The sequence below is a fragment of the Populus nigra genome, chromosome 9 (genome assembly GCF_951802175.1).
Source record: "Populus nigra chromosome 9, ddPopNigr1.1, whole genome shotgun sequence".
Classification (NCBI taxonomy): Eukaryota; Viridiplantae; Streptophyta; class Magnoliopsida; order Malpighiales; family Salicaceae; genus Populus; species Populus nigra.
Genome location: NC_084860.1, coordinates 10,018,327 through 10,033,314, shown reverse-complemented (window position 1 = coordinate 10,033,314; position 14,988 = coordinate 10,018,327). Strand labels below are relative to the sequence as shown.

Genomic DNA, 14,988 nt, shown 5'->3' with positions numbered 1-14,988 from the left:
AAAATCCTTTGTGTAAGTCTATAATAGATTGTGTCTTGGTCCACAGTATATTTGCATAGGGTTATCGTACTCAAGTTGTTTGGGTCTAGCAACCAAGTAAACATAGATTCAACGTAGCTTTTTTAATTTAAATATAATAGCCAAACCAAAGTGTCTTGGGTATGACAACCATGTTAGATCCATGGTACTTGAGAATGACAAGCATGCCTGATTTGACAAACAACATATAAAGAGGATAATTGTGCACTTTAGTTGTTAGGAAAGAGAAAAGAAAGAAAAAACATAAATAATCTATCACCGACGGTAATTCAACCATTATTTGTCTACACACGCCACACCATGTGGAAAAGAGCATAATTGTATTTCTAATTAGACGTCGAATGGCCAGATTTGACTACCGGGACGTGTCATATATGCCTCTTTAATGGCTTAGGCGCTACCCATTCACTGGGGCGTGAAGAATACGCTCCAGCAGGTTTTTGATTAAAAAAATAACAAATAAAATGTGAAAATACTAAAACGCCCCCATGGTCCTCTTAATTACACAAAATACCCATGTAAAAATATCAAAATACCTCTAAAGGAAAAGCTTCTTTTTATCTTTTCTGAAGCCAAAAACGTTATTTTACTGTGCAAGAAAATTGAAAAAACCTAAAATACCCTTATTTAGCAGCCCATCCTTTTTTTTATCTTGGGGGCAAAGAAGTATTTTTACTATTACAAATATTGTGAAAAGTCAAGAAAGTCATTAGTCAACAGTTTTAAATTTTGATGACTCTTGAGGTAAAATAATAGTTTTACTATGTTAAAAAAAAATTAGTTACAAAGTAATTACTTACAAAATGACTAATTATAGAGTTGGAAGACAAAATTCTATAAGTTCTTTCATAAAGATAAAATGCTTGTAAACAAAGCTATACCTAAGAAACTATAATATTTCTAAGGTCTATGACCATCCTATCCAAGAAAATGTGATGAAATTGCAACACATAAAATTATAGAATAACATTAATCTAAGTACTCAATTCTAAATATTGTATACAAGAATAACAAATATTTCATACTCAATATATCATGAGAACTCTCATTTAAAGTTTAATGAAATCTCACTACATGTTTATTTAATATATCGATATTAACACCACATGCATTTCACAAGGACTTCTATCGATACAATAATATATAATCAATAGCTTTCGTTTGAGATGATAAGCTTAGCATCAGTGGCTTTCATAACAATGGCTACCATCCATAATAGTACTTATCAAATAGTCGGTATCGTCCTTAACGACACTTAACAAACAATAGCTCTTTTCTTTTTCCATTTGGTTGCATCCCTTTCTTTATGCTACAACAATATATTCTCTTTTCATATTTTTTTTGTTCTCTTATTTGAACAAATATACATAAGATGCATGTTTCAAGAAATTTAAACTAGAATTGAAAATAAAGATTAAGGTGTTAAGGACCTACTTGCACCTCCAACTAAATGTGTTCATCCAACTATCGAAGATGTCACTCCTAGTGCCTCTCCTAAATCTAGAGAAGGTACTCGCATCAATATCTCATAATTTTCACAATAATTCTAAAGTATCTAATTTCACAACACAATAAAATCTTCATTTTATTTCAACATAAGATTTAATTCAATTTTAAATCATCATCAATATCTCTACATACACTAAACACATTCAATTAAATAAATATTCATTAAATTCCACAATTCTTCATATATTTTCCTTATATGGTCGACACCACATCTATTAACCATAATAAAGGAGAAGAAGGGCTGGATTTTGGCCAAATGACTATGTTACCCCTCACTTAAGCCATGTTTTTATTTTTCTATATTTTAGTTCACCTTTCAACATTTTTCCGGGGCCTTCTCAAGATCTGATTTCCCTAAAACATTTACTCGATGTAGAACAATATGTCAGGTGAATCCACGTAAAATCTCATCCTGATTTAACAGTCAAATTAAGAGTTATATTTGTTAACATAAAATTGATTGTTATGTTATTCTACACCAAAATTCAAGTTTTCATGTGTCCTCCTTACATATAGCATATTAATTATTCTACTAAGTCCTTAGGACCATTTTCTTATGCCATAATATATTTATTTTACATTTTTATCATTTAGTTTTTTTACAAGCTTATTACTAGTTTACGGTAATGTTATAGTTTTTTTATAAACTATTTTTAACTAGGTTCACTCCAATGTTTTTTCTATGTCATTCTTAATTCATTTTAATTAATTATTTTCTAGGGGTTTACATAAACACACCCTCCAATCTATCAAAAAACCTAAAATTAAACAAGAAAAAAACATTATGTATCTCAAACTACTTTTTTCAGCATGGATAAAGACCAATACCAACTTCATTGAGCTTCTCTTTGTAAGAAGAACCCATTGACATTAAGATTGACCTTTTTGTTGTCAATCGAACCCCTTTTTTTCTCATCTCTTTTTTTGTAGCTAGTTTCTCTCTCATCTCTCAGTATTTAGGGACTAAAATGTAATAAGAATAAAGTTTAGAAGTAAAATGTAAAATCTTAAAAGAATATGGACCAAAATAATGCAAAACTAAAATTTGAGGGACCAAATTGAAATTTTCCATTACTTTTAAACAATGAAAAAAAATGCCTTCTTTCTGTGTTAATTTTATTCCTTGTTCTTTTAGCCTTTTATTTTCACCTTATCCCAAAATTTTATTTTGTAATAGTGATCTTTGACATATTGCATATACGAGAGTATACAAAGCAAAACCAATCTTAGCACAAAAAAACCATGTCAACAAAACTTGCAAGTATGATAAAATAAAGAAATAAAATTTAATTACCTAAGTGCAAAATGTAGAAAAAAATTAGAGATAAAAAAAAAGAGAAAAATTGATTGAAAAGTTAAGTGGACAATCTAAAGTATCTTGATTAGTTCAAACAATAGTTTACCAACCTATTTTCTTGAGTTTATAGTAACAAAAACAACAACAATCTTCTTTTAATCTTTGATTATATTACATAAAAATGATGCTTAAGTGCTTATTGAATACAAAACAAAAGATGTAGCTTAATTCTTAACTCATTAAATACAAAAGGACAAATATAGATATAAAAAAAGGATCTAAAAAAATCAGTCTAAGTCAACTTGAATCAATATGACAAACTTGTAACCCTGATAATTAAAGCTTAACCAATCCCGATTATTCCACTAAACTCGCGATCTAAGTCATAAGATTAGAATAACTCGATAGAAAAAAAAATGATGAAAATCACAAAAAAATTCAACCCATATTAACTTTGTAAATTCGTGACTTTAGTCATTAGACTAGAAATACCCTATATAGAAAAATCATGAAACTCAATTGTCATTCAATCAAATATTGAAGGATAAAAATTGAAAAAGAAATTCAATTACACAAAAGGATTCAAAACAAAAGGTAGTAATTAAAAGAATGATGATCAAAATTGAGATATAAAATAAATTTGATCTTTGATTAAAAAGAAAAATTGAAAAGAAAAATCAATTTAATAAAAGAACAAAAATAATCAAAAGAATAAGGATTAAAATTGAAATAAGCAATACAAACAAAATTTTGATGGAAGAGTAAAATTGAAAAGAAAAATCAATTTAACAAAAGAAAAAAAATCAAAACAATCAGGACCAGATTGAAAAAATAATATGATAAATTGAGATTGAAGTATGAAATAAAAAACCAATAAAACTTCTACAAAAAACCATAAACAAAAGCTAGAAATCAAAAGAATAAGAACTGAAGTTGAAACACAAACAACAAAAAGGATCAAGTGTTGGAGGAGAGAGAAAAGAAAAGGAAAAAAAACACTAACAACGATAAATCACCCGCCGTCTTTTACATGCACCCCATCAACAAGAAGATGACATGACGACAATGAAATACTATGGAACTGTATTTTTGGTTATTGGAGATGCTGCATAGGCCATTCAAAGTGAGTGGGAGCCTTCAAACGTCATTACTTTTCAAATTAAATAATATTTAATCGATGTAAAAAGACTAAATTATCCTTAAGAAATTGATAATAAAAAGAAAATTGATGTGAAAAGACTAGAAGACCTTTGTATAAATATTTTATTTTATTTTTATTTCAAAAGTAAAGTTATTATTTTATTGCACTTTTAAAAGTAAAGTGTAAATTGTTTTTTTAAAAAAAGTGTAAAACTTTTTAAAATGAAAGGTAATTGAGTTATTTCCCTTAATAACTAATAAATCCTGCTTATGAAGGGCAAAGATACCATTACAGCAAGGATATGTGTCTTCAATGTACAATTAGCTTAGCTTTTGTTAATGGACCGGCTATAGTGGGTTTAGGTGGATTTATTGATGATATAAAAACAATAGGTTAATTGTTAGTTAATAAATATGATATAACAAAAAAAAATAAAAAAAATTGAATAAATTAATTAGAAGGGGAGCCATAACCCAGGAGGAGTCTTCAACCATGATGCTTCTATGCACTCGTGTCTTTGATCGCAGTCTTTCCTTGTGAAAAGAAAACATGCTTCGCCTTCATTTTCGTTCCTTTAGCCACCTCAAATCTGTCTAAATCAAACCTACGCACCTCCCTGCGCAGGATATGGAGACGCCTTCTTTTGTATCCAAAGCAAGGACCGCCATCCATTCCGCTGCTGCTAAAGCGGAGCAAGTTTTTACTGACATTAAATCAGACTTCATATCCGATCGAGAAGGGCCAGGTTCCCCGTCTCTATCTCTCTTCAATCTATATCCACTGCTTTCTTTCCTTTTATTCCCCTCTCCTTTGTTTTTCTCATGTAGAAAAAGATGTGTGTGTGTGTGTGTGTATTAATTAATTAATTAATCATCGACGGAGTTTTGATTTTTTGTTGAAATGAACCGGAGAAGACTCAGATAAGATATCGCCAAAGGAATCGATAAAAGAATCGGGAGACAAGTCCTCTCCGCCCAATGACAGCGAGTCAAAGGTGAACTAATTTTTGTTTTTTTAATTTTATTTTTTACAAAATAGGTGTGTTTTGATTCGATTGAGAAATTGAACTTGATTTGAATAAATTAATTTTTTTAGTATTCTTGAAAAAAGAAAAAAGAAAAAAATTATTGTGGGCAATGGCATGATGCAGAATAAGAATGAAGGGAAGCAGCAACATATGAGGTGGAGACCTGGAAGAATAGGGAATAAGCTGGATTGGCAAGATAGATTCAAGAATACTATAAGATTAGGAGGGAAAAGAGAACCTGACAACAACAACAACAAAGCTGAAAACTCAACCATGGCTCTTCCATTTTACGATGAAAATCTCTACTTACTCAACATGAAAAACGACGAGGAGGCCAAGGTATCGAACTAACATCTCCCTCGTTTTATATTTGTCGTTTGTATCATCTATTTGCTTGATGTTTGACGTGTCCATCATGTTGTTTGCTTAAAATGTGCTGATGAGTGAATGACTTACGCATTAGTGTTTTCGAAATGCCTGTTTAGCAGTGATGTTGTTGCCAGTGATCTGATGAACAAAAATAAAAAAAAGGAGCTTTTCCAAATCGATCATGGAAATGCGATCAGATAGAATTTTATAGGTTATAATTAGGTTTCTGTAAAGCTTAACTGTTACACTGCTATCTATAGATGGAAACGTTCCAACTGAAAGTGAGTCAAATTTCTGAACTAGGAAGATAGTAACTCATACACAAGGTGTTCAACATGAGCTGACATTCTATCAAGGCTTTTATTTGTTGCCGCAGCCAGTTAATACTTAAGCCAAGTGGTAGTTTTCTCACCAACTGGCTTTTTTTCTTTTCTTTACCTAAAAAGGGTCATGCTGAATAAACTAGGCTTCTCTGTTTTCTTACAACAGAGTAGTGCATTTGTTCCTACAATATATAAGAGGAGCATGAAGCTAATTGGAAAAGCTTTTGTCTGTTCCGTTATCCAACACCTTTCATTGTTGTTTGTTTTGCTGCATGGCTCACACAAATGCAGAATTTCTTGTTTTTACTTGTTGACTTATTTCCAGGATTGATCTTCTGTAGGGCTCACATGTTTCTTCCATAGTAGAAAGATTAAATGCCACCAACCCAGATACAATTCCTCCAATATCTGCCTTGAAGCAATTGGCTGTAGCTGTGGAGTAAGTTGCTGGATATTTTTTTATTCTTTGACCAAAATATTCCCTTTTCTTTTAGTTCTCGGATGATTTTATTAAACTTGGCAAATCTTGAGGCTGTGTCCTGCTGAGATTATTCTGTAATTGAGTGTGATTTTTCTCCATGCACACAGAGTTCCTAATTGTTTTCTGGGAATCTTTTTCAGTTCTGGAAAAAAGTTTAAGTCAATGAAAGACATTTTGGCATCATCTGGAGCTTCCTCGCCAATTATGGAGAGGGCAAGCTTAAGCCTTGCTGCAGTTAAGTCATTAGTGCTTCGAGACAAGGAGGATAAACTTACATCTGAGTTTGGTAATGATGAGAAGCTGGTATCCTTGATAAAATCATTGTTTGATGCAGGTAGATTCATGATTAGATGACCTTTAGACTGCTTTTCATACCATTAGTCTTTAGTCTTTGATGCATTTCATTATTGTTTTACATGTAAAAACTTGTTAGTTTGTTGCATTATCCTGTGATGATCTTTCACTTCCGTTGTAATATTTGCAAGATATTCGCAGAGGGAAACTTTCTCAGCCGGAACATGAGCCTGGTTTTGGAACCAACATTATTGCCCAGAGATATTCATGGTGCTCCACCTGAGGGCTTTCTTACTAAACTATCTGAAGTAATTGGAAGTTTTACAACCCTGCGAAAAATGGCATTGTTCTGGTGCAAAATTGTTACTGAGGTAAGTGGACTGCTAGAAATTCTTTCTGGTGATCTATTATATGGGAAAGACTACATAAGCCTTACAAACCTCAAATAATCACTGCTTTATATAATAAACTGTCAAAATCTAGCACCACTACAAGAACAATTTCCATTGGTCGCTTCACTGCAAAGCAATACACGATAACTAGTTTTTCTTTTTGTCCAAGCCATGAAATTGTTCAGATATGATCTTTCACATGCTTTGGAATTTTGAGCATTAGCGTCACTTCACCATTTTTTTTATCAAACAAAGCATGTTCACCATTTTCAGATAAGAAGACTTTGGTCTGAAGAGCTATATATACCTGGCATCCCTCTAGATGAGATTCCAGATTTAAAATCCTGTCGTTTGTACCAGCAACTTCAGGTTGTGAATTCTTGTGTTTCTAGAAAAAAGTGGCGCACTCTGGCCACTCAATCAATAGAATCAGTAATGAGGCATGCTGGTTCATGTTCTCAAGAATCAGCTGATCTCCAGGGCACAGTCACCTCACACCATATCTTATATGCTAGAATAAGCACTGGAGAACTTGTTCTTCGATTGGGAGCTGATAGACCTGCTGATAATTTAACCATGTTGGAAACCGGAGAACCTGTATACTCACCGATTACCCAGGTTTGGTTGGTTATTCTTAGTAGTTCTTAACTATGTACTTATAACTTTCTTGTTTAAATCCATTTTCATCCATATATACAGGAAGGACCTTTGCTTACTGAAGATCTTATCAAAGAAACAGAAGAGTTTGTGCTGCGAACTGGAAGGTTAGTGTATTGAGTAATTCCTGTTGTAGAAGTTAGGTGCTAAGCAGAACAGTAAAAACCATCCAAAACAGGGAAGGGTGCTAAACACACTGAGATAAGGAAGGGCAGGTTGTTGTCCTTGGATCTGCAATCAAATAAATTGCCACTATGTCACCCAATACATTCTGTTAGGAACATTAGTCTCCTTGTATGAGCCAGACCAGCTGAACAAAGTACAATAGATCTGCTAGTCAATTATTATAGTTTTTAAGCCATTGTTCTCTTTGATGTTTTTGTTATAGGATTCCTCTATGTGCCTCTTAAACAATGTGTTGGATTTGTGCTTCTTTTGCATTCTCTAAGCATCACGAATGGATATGAAATATTAACCATTTAAATTTATGGTCATGCTTGGTTTATGTAGTATAATGCCTGCAATTGACTACAAATTAAATAGTTTATACAAAATACTTATCTTTTTCCAAGTTTGGTTCTGTCAAAAGCACAATATGATGATCTCAGGCCCATGCACGTCTTTAGCTTTCTGCATTTGAAACTTGTGATGTTTAGGAAAGCAATTAAGCTTTGGGATTTCTTTGATGAATTGTGTTATTTCCGATGGTCAGTGTTGGTGCTGGGTGTTCTCAACTCCTCTCTGACATGCAGGCCTTCAAGGTAGATTCTTCAAACAAAGTCTCTATCTTATAGATTGTCAGGAAGTTTATGAAAGTAATTGACATTCTATATGTGCACTAGGCTGCAAATCCTGGTTGTATCTTAGAAGATTTTGTCAGATGGCACTCTCCCCCTGACTGGACAGAAGGTGAGCCAAGTGATGAGGCTCAAGAGTATGTTGATCAAGTTGATTCATCTTCTACAAGAGGTCAACTAAGCAGTCGAATGCAAAAGGAAGGTTTACCCTTTACCCTGGTGACCTCAACTACAATATATTACTGCTAGCTATTGCATGTTTCTATGTAAGATGTATTTTACCTGAATTGTGTATTCATCTGGATTTTCTTGTCCATTGAATCACAAATTATTGCATTCTTCTTTTTTCTCCTAATATCCATGATCAAATCAATTAGTTACTTGACTATGTCATATGCTTTACTAAGCAGGTTGAAATTGAGTGTGCTGCTGCTCATTTGAACTTTTATTTGATTTCTGTTGTAATTGAATTTGCAACAATGCTAGGTAACTTGTGGCGTGAACTGTGGGAAACAGCCAAACCTGTACCAGCTGTTCAACAGGCTCCCCTCTTTGATGTGGATTTGGCTGTGTAAGTTTGAATCGTCATATGGATGTTAGTTCTGATTAGTGCTTACACTTGACTTTACAAGGCAGCGTGTTGCTTTAATTCTTCAGGGAGGGTATTCTGAATGACTTAGAAGACATCCCACCTGTTGAGCTTTTTGAACAACTTTTTATTTCTTTGGTAAGATATCTTGCACAGCTCATGTTGCTTATCAATAAGTTATTCCCATCCAGCATTGTTCATTTGGTACACTGCTATATAAAACCCAGGATTTTTATGTCTTTTGATAGCCAGGTCTGTCTGTCTGGCCCAAGGAAGAAAGATAGTTAGGTCTCTTCAAGCTACATGTTTTGAGTAATTAACATTATAAGCTTTCACTAGCTTTACTGTGGTGCTTGGCGTTTGTCTTTCCTGAATTGCCTTTTGATACCATACTATATCATTTTGATCCTGCAATTTGACGTTTGCATATGACAAAGTTTACACTGCTCTTTGCAACTAAAAAGGAAAAACTAAAACCAGAAGGGAAAAAATCCAATTCTTCTGCTTTATTGGTACCGTCTGCAACTGCATTTTTAACTTGTTATTTTACTTGTTAATTACATGTTGTTAACTTCAAATCGTACCTCTTTTATGGTGTGCTAATAATGTCAGATGTTCTGAAAATTTCAGCTTGGTTTGGGATTTGTAATGGCCGAGGCTAAACTCTCCTGTAACAATGATTTGTTAAAGATATTTTTGGAATGCAAAGACTATGTTGTTGTCACTTGTCAAGGAAAAATCTGGAGTGATAAAATGGATGATCTCTGCCAGGTAGGTTATACCAAGACCATTTTCAGATAATTATAAGCATTTGTAGCATTTATCGATTCCTTCATTTCAAAATGGCATTTATACTGTTACTTGAAGTACCTAAATTTGTTGCTTGTACACAAAAATACCCTTTGCATAACTATGTAACCCATAGTTTTCCATCTCTCTTTCACTATTCAGAACAGTCTGTTTTTTTTAAGTTCGAAACATGTTTTTGTCATGCACTATTGTAATGAGAAATTATGGCTGGCATTATCATTCAAAAACACCCCCTTATGGAGAGGTTGGACTTTCAACTATAAACGGTGCATTTTTTGAGTTCTCAGAGCCACCACTTCATGCAAAAATGCTCAAGGGTAGAACTATTTCGAAATTTTCTTGCACTCTAGTTTTCATGACTTAGTTTTTCTTTTTAAGATTACTTTAATGCGACATTTTTTTTGATGTAGTAGGTGTACGAAACAGTAGAGACAATGTTATTGAACCCAGAAGAAGTCCTAAAGGCAGCAAGGCAGATGGAAGAAACCAATACTGTGGGTGAACCAAGACGTAGGTTGAAGATGCTTGGCCTGAGCTTTGGAAGTAAGGAAAGAAACTCGAGAAACCCATTGAAAGATGAGAAGAACTCAGAGGAAAATTCATCTCGCCAACCATTCTCAAGCTTCTTTGATGGCAAGTCTTCTTTATTCTTGAAAAAGCCTCCAAGGCCTGAGAGTGTGTCCTTTGGCGACAAAGCTGCATACCAAGATGAAAACGAAAATGATTGGACAATTGTTTAATCAACAGCCTCCTTCCACCGAACCCAGCCCTCTTATTTCTCGTATTGAGCTTTGAAGAAGAAATTGTAATTATCCCCCCACCCCACCCCACCCCCCCAAAAAAAAAGAAAAAAAAAAGAGCGCTCCAGTGATTCCAGAAGAAAGAAGAAATGAAATAGGTTTTTGATCCATATGGAATTTCAAGTAATTGTCGATGATGTACTACATTGAATGTTGGTTGAAAACTCTTCCTCTTTATAATGATTGTCTCATTTCAATGTGCGTTGTTGAATTCTGACCCATAATTTACCTCTTTTCTTTCAAGTCAAGATGCTAATAATGATACTAGTAGAGTAATAGACAATATAAAATAGAGGAGGGCAACACTGGATACTTAAAAGCCAGTGGCCTGCTGGGCTCCGGTTCTCCGCCTTTTGCTCACGCTGTCGGTGGCCGTGCTCCAATCTTCATCTGAGGGATTATCGTCATTAGGCCTTGTGTCCTCGCTTGTCTTGTTAAATTCATCGTAGTGCATGGAGATGAAAGCTGGGGCGACGAATACACCCAAACAGAAGTAAAGCGCTGCGATCCGAGATTTATGACAAAAGGTGAGTAAGCTATCATGTAATCCTATAACACACACACACACACACACACACACACTTTATTGAATCAAACTTTCAAAGTAACCCTGTTTGAAGGACAAATGATCATCGCCAGGTCTAGCTCGAGATGAGGAATTTCGTGATGGCCCCTGTCCTTGTTTTCATTCTTTGGCTACGCTTAGCGATCCCAGTGGGCTCTTTGCAAGAGGACCAGAGTAATTTCTCTGCCTTCCATTGAGGTTTGAGCGCAAGGGATTATTGCCTTTCTTGTCTCTAAGCAATAATCATTAAGAAAAACATACCTGAATTCATTATTGAATCAAACTGGAGAGTGAGATTGGATGCTGCAGTTCATGGCTATACAGTCGGTATCCAGATTAGCGTGTAGCAGAATGGTCTTTTGCTTCAGTTTCTAAGCAATTGACGTCTGTTAAGACAAGAACAGGATTGTTTGATGCCGGGCAGGCAACGGCAAGCTGAGTGCCTCTACTATATTTCAGGGCTCGGCCCGTCTTGATTAGTTTCGATTGGAAGGAGAAACAATTTGGGCCAAGTCGTTGCCCAACCTTTATAGAAGGGCAACTTCATATGTTTCAATTTCACCTTACTGATGAAAAACTCACTTTTTGTTTCTGATATTTTCTTTTATCTTTCTTTTTTACTTAAATCCCCATATATTCTATCCCATGACACACCAATATTCTATATATATATATATACAATAATTAGGGTTGATATTGAACTTCTTAAAACAACATGGGTGCTATTGAAAAATGTTGAGTTATAGGAGCTGAATGACAGACAACATTTATGAATCTATGGGAGCAAACAAAGGTTATTATTGGTGGTGTTCATTTTTGATTCGGTTCGGTTTTTATTAAAAAAAGTAACCAAACTGAATTTTATATAAAAAAAAACAAAACCGAACCGAAACCGGTTTAACCGACCTGTTTCGGTTCGGTTTTTTAGAACAAAAACCGGTTCAAGCCGGTTTGGCTCGGTATTTTTCGGTTTGGCTCGGTTTTTTCAGTTTTTTCGGTTTGACTTGGTTTTTTCCGGTTCGGTTCGGTTTTTTTGGTTCCAGGCTTAAAAAACCGAAACCGAACCGAACCGGTCAGTTTTTTCAAAATTTTAATCGGTTTTTTTCAAGGTTCGATTTTTTCAGTTATTTTTTTTTTATTTTTTCAGTTTAATTAATTTTTTAGTTTTTTTAAACACCCCTAGTTACCACTATTAGCAAAGACTTAAATGTTCAGCTTCGTGTTACCTTGCATATTTTACTTTGTTGCCATTCAAACCCTCTCATTCCAATTGCCTACTGGAGTTCAGAGAACTTTAGGGTCTGTTAATAAATAAAGTAATTTTTTAATCTTTAAAAATTGAAAAAAATAGAATTTACTCTTCAAATGTGATATTTCTCCATTTAAAAAAATGAAAATTTAGTTTTTTAGTTTTTCAAATTTATATTGAGTTTAAAAAACACTCTTTAAAGGTTTTTCACAGTTTTCCTGCAAGTTTCCGTTGTTTTTCAAATGAAGAAAATACATGAACAATATAACTATTTTCTTTGATATAAAAACAATTTTTAACAATGGAAAATATTAATTTTTTTATATATATTTTTTCATATTTAGTTAGTGTTATAAACTTAATTTTTATTATAAATATAATATAAAAATATCTTTTGATTTAACAATGAAACTTTTTCATGATAAATTTTAATTTAAATGCAATAAAAATAATATTCTATGATTGGATTATTATAAATTATAGTTTTGAATTTTTATGAAAAACAACTATAATCTTTAATCTTGATGTATTCTTCTTCTTCTTCTTCTTTTGGAAAGTTCGCTTTTGTTTTCAACAAATGAACATGTTTTCCAATTCTTTATTATTTTAAATTATGGTCAAGTTATTATTTTTGCAAAAGCAACAAATATACACAAAAAAAAAGCTTATTATTGCTTTGATAAAATGTTCAAAAAATGTCATTTATTTTATTTTATTTTCATTCTTTTAAAAATTACATTTACATTCTAAATCAATTTAAAATTTAAAATAAAATAAATTAAATTAATTTACCCTTATATATAATATAACACAAACAATATATCTTCTTTTTTTTTACATTCTCTCCCTTCCCTTCTTCCTCTTGATGTCTTGTTTATTTCAATAAAAAATCAGTAGATTATTTTAATCAAAAGACAGAAATTGCATACAAATTTCTTATCAAAAATATGGATATAATTTGTCCTTCTCCCTTGTTGGATTCACCGTATGGAAAAACTAAAACCCTAAATAAAATATAATTTTTTTTATCTGTTATTGTGAATTTTTATATAGTTTTAATATATTAATTATTATTCTATTTTTTCATAGATGAGCATAAAAATTATCAATACTTGATTTTTTAAAATTTTTTGCTGATACTTTCTTTTCAAATCATTATAAGTTTTTATTTAAAAAAACTTGCTCATAATAAACAAGACATGTTTTCATCAAAATAAACAAATTAAATGAAGAAGGAAAATAGAATTTTGACCAAAAAATGCATTTTTCTCTTATGAATTTAAGCAATTATAATCCTTGCAAATATTTATTTTAATTACCTTAAGTGTTTTATTGAAAAATATGTTGTGAATAAAAAATACATGTTCTTATCAAAAAAATATAAAACAAATGCATGAATAAGAAATTAAGATTTTGACTAAAGAAATATATTCATTTCTTCATAATTTAAATCCTTTGAACTCTTTCGAATATTTATTTTAATTGATGTAGATTTAAATAGAACTAAGCTTTGAAAATGATCCCCCTTCCTTCATACTTTCCTCAATTTTATAGTTTGTTACACCTTTATTACCGTTAACTAGCATGACTTTATGTAACTTACATTTATAAAATATTTTCATATGTATTTATCCTTCATTTCTTACTTAGAAAGATTAACTTTTTATTTTAATGTTTAATTAGTATTAACAATTTTTTTATGATTTTTTAATTGTTTTTGGCCCTTTATGTTTTTTTTCTTTAATTTGAATTGAAATTAAATAAAAATACATTCTAGATATTATCTTTTTTAAATATTGTTCAATTTGTAATTTCTTATCGAATAAGATTATAACATTCTTTTTATAATTTTAGCAAATGCTCTTTTTGTACAAGCTTTAATGATTATTTTAAAAAAAAATTTATTTTGTTCATTTTCTTTTGTATATCTATTTTAGTTATCCTATGATTAAATGAAGAATAAATTTTACAAAATAACGTATTTAAACCCAATCAAGTCCATAACTCGAATCATGAGTTTGATGAATTAATCTTGGTTGACTCGTGTCAATCTAAAATTTCATAATATTAATATTTAAAAAAAAAATAAAGAGGATTCTCTTTGAAATCTTTTTTTTTTTTAAGTCAAGCTAGGTTTTGAACTGGTAGGATAAGTCACACTTGGGTCCATCAAATCTACTAGGTCACACAAAGTTAGCTTCAACTTGATTTAATTTGAAACCCCAGCCAAACAAGGGTACTTCGACATGAGTCTTTAATTTTAATTGAAATTCATTATACACATTGATTGAAAAACTATTTTGTGTATTATTTTATTTAATGTAGTTCAAATTCTATTTTGCTTTCTAATAAAATTATAGTATTTTTTTTATCACATTAGCAAACACTCTTTTTTTACAACTCTTCATGATTTTCTTTTTTAAATTACATTTGGTCACTTTCTTATGCATGTTTATTTTTATTATCATATAATTGAGTAAAAAAATTTATTAAATCCAATTGGATCCATAATCTATGTTGTGGGTTTAATATGTTAACTCTTCAATTGATCTAAGGTGTTGTTGTCTTATTATTTAAAAAAATAGTTAAAATAACATTGTCTTGGATTTTTATTTTTTTTTACAAATCAAAATGGGTTTTGACTAGGTG

General features: G+C 31.7%; 1 protein-coding gene and 1 long non-coding RNA gene across 4 annotated transcripts; one reads left to right on the top strand and one right to left on the bottom strand.

Annotated features, from left to right (window-relative positions):
• The first annotated feature begins 4,421 nt into the window (after positions 1-4,421).
• Positions 4,422-10,722, top strand: LOC133703495 (uncharacterized). Of its 3 annotated transcripts, none has more exons than XR_009843890.1 (14): positions 4,422-4,731; positions 4,901-4,980; positions 5,137-5,352; positions 6,047-6,144; positions 6,327-6,520; positions 6,682-6,851; positions 7,146-7,490; positions 7,572-7,636; positions 8,242-8,290; positions 8,372-8,528; positions 8,813-8,897; positions 8,984-9,053; positions 9,164-9,427; positions 9,546-9,669. XR_009843890.1 is itself a non-coding variant. In XM_062128058.1 (14 exons), exons 1-14 carry the CDS (start codon positions 4,614-4,616, stop codon positions 10,463-10,465), a joined length of 2,109 nt encoding a protein of 702 aa, XP_061984042.1. In that variant the 5' UTR covers positions 4,426-4,613; the 3' UTR covers positions 10,466-10,722. The 3 variants fall into 3 exon arrangements, 2 of the variants coding, with proteins under 2 accessions (XP_061984042.1, XP_061984041.1); XM_062128058.1 differs by lacking the exon at positions 9,164-9,427 and adding an exon at positions 10,139-10,722 and having other exon boundaries at positions 4,426-4,731; positions 4,907-4,980; positions 9,546-9,686; XM_062128057.1 differs by lacking the exon at positions 9,164-9,427 and adding an exon at positions 10,139-10,722 and having other exon boundaries at positions 4,426-4,731; positions 9,546-9,686.
• On the bottom strand, positions 10,679-11,679 carry LOC133703496 (uncharacterized). The gene is made up of 2 exons (XR_009843891.1): positions 11,352-11,679; positions 10,679-11,026 (listed from the first exon to the last, which is right to left on the bottom strand). It is a non-coding gene; the product is annotated as an uncharacterized LOC133703496 (long non-coding RNA).
• Positions 11,680-14,988: the final 3,309 nt, after the last annotated feature.

What these genes read in the sequence shown, in the direction of transcription:
- LOC133703495 (XM_062128057.1), top strand. Translation starts at nt 4,614, where the DNA reads ATGGAGACGCCTTCTTTTGTATCCAAAGCAAGGACCGCCATCCATTCC. An exon ending in GGTGCAAAATTGTTACTGAG is followed by an intron (nt 6,852 to 7,145) that starts GTAAGTGGACTG and finishes CACCATTTTCAG; the next exon opens with ATAAGAAGACTTTGGTCTGA. An exon ending in TTTGATGTGGATTTGGCTGT is followed by an intron (nt 8,898 to 8,983) that starts GTAAGTTTGAAT and finishes TTAATTCTTCAG; the next exon opens with GGAGGGTATTCTGAATGACT.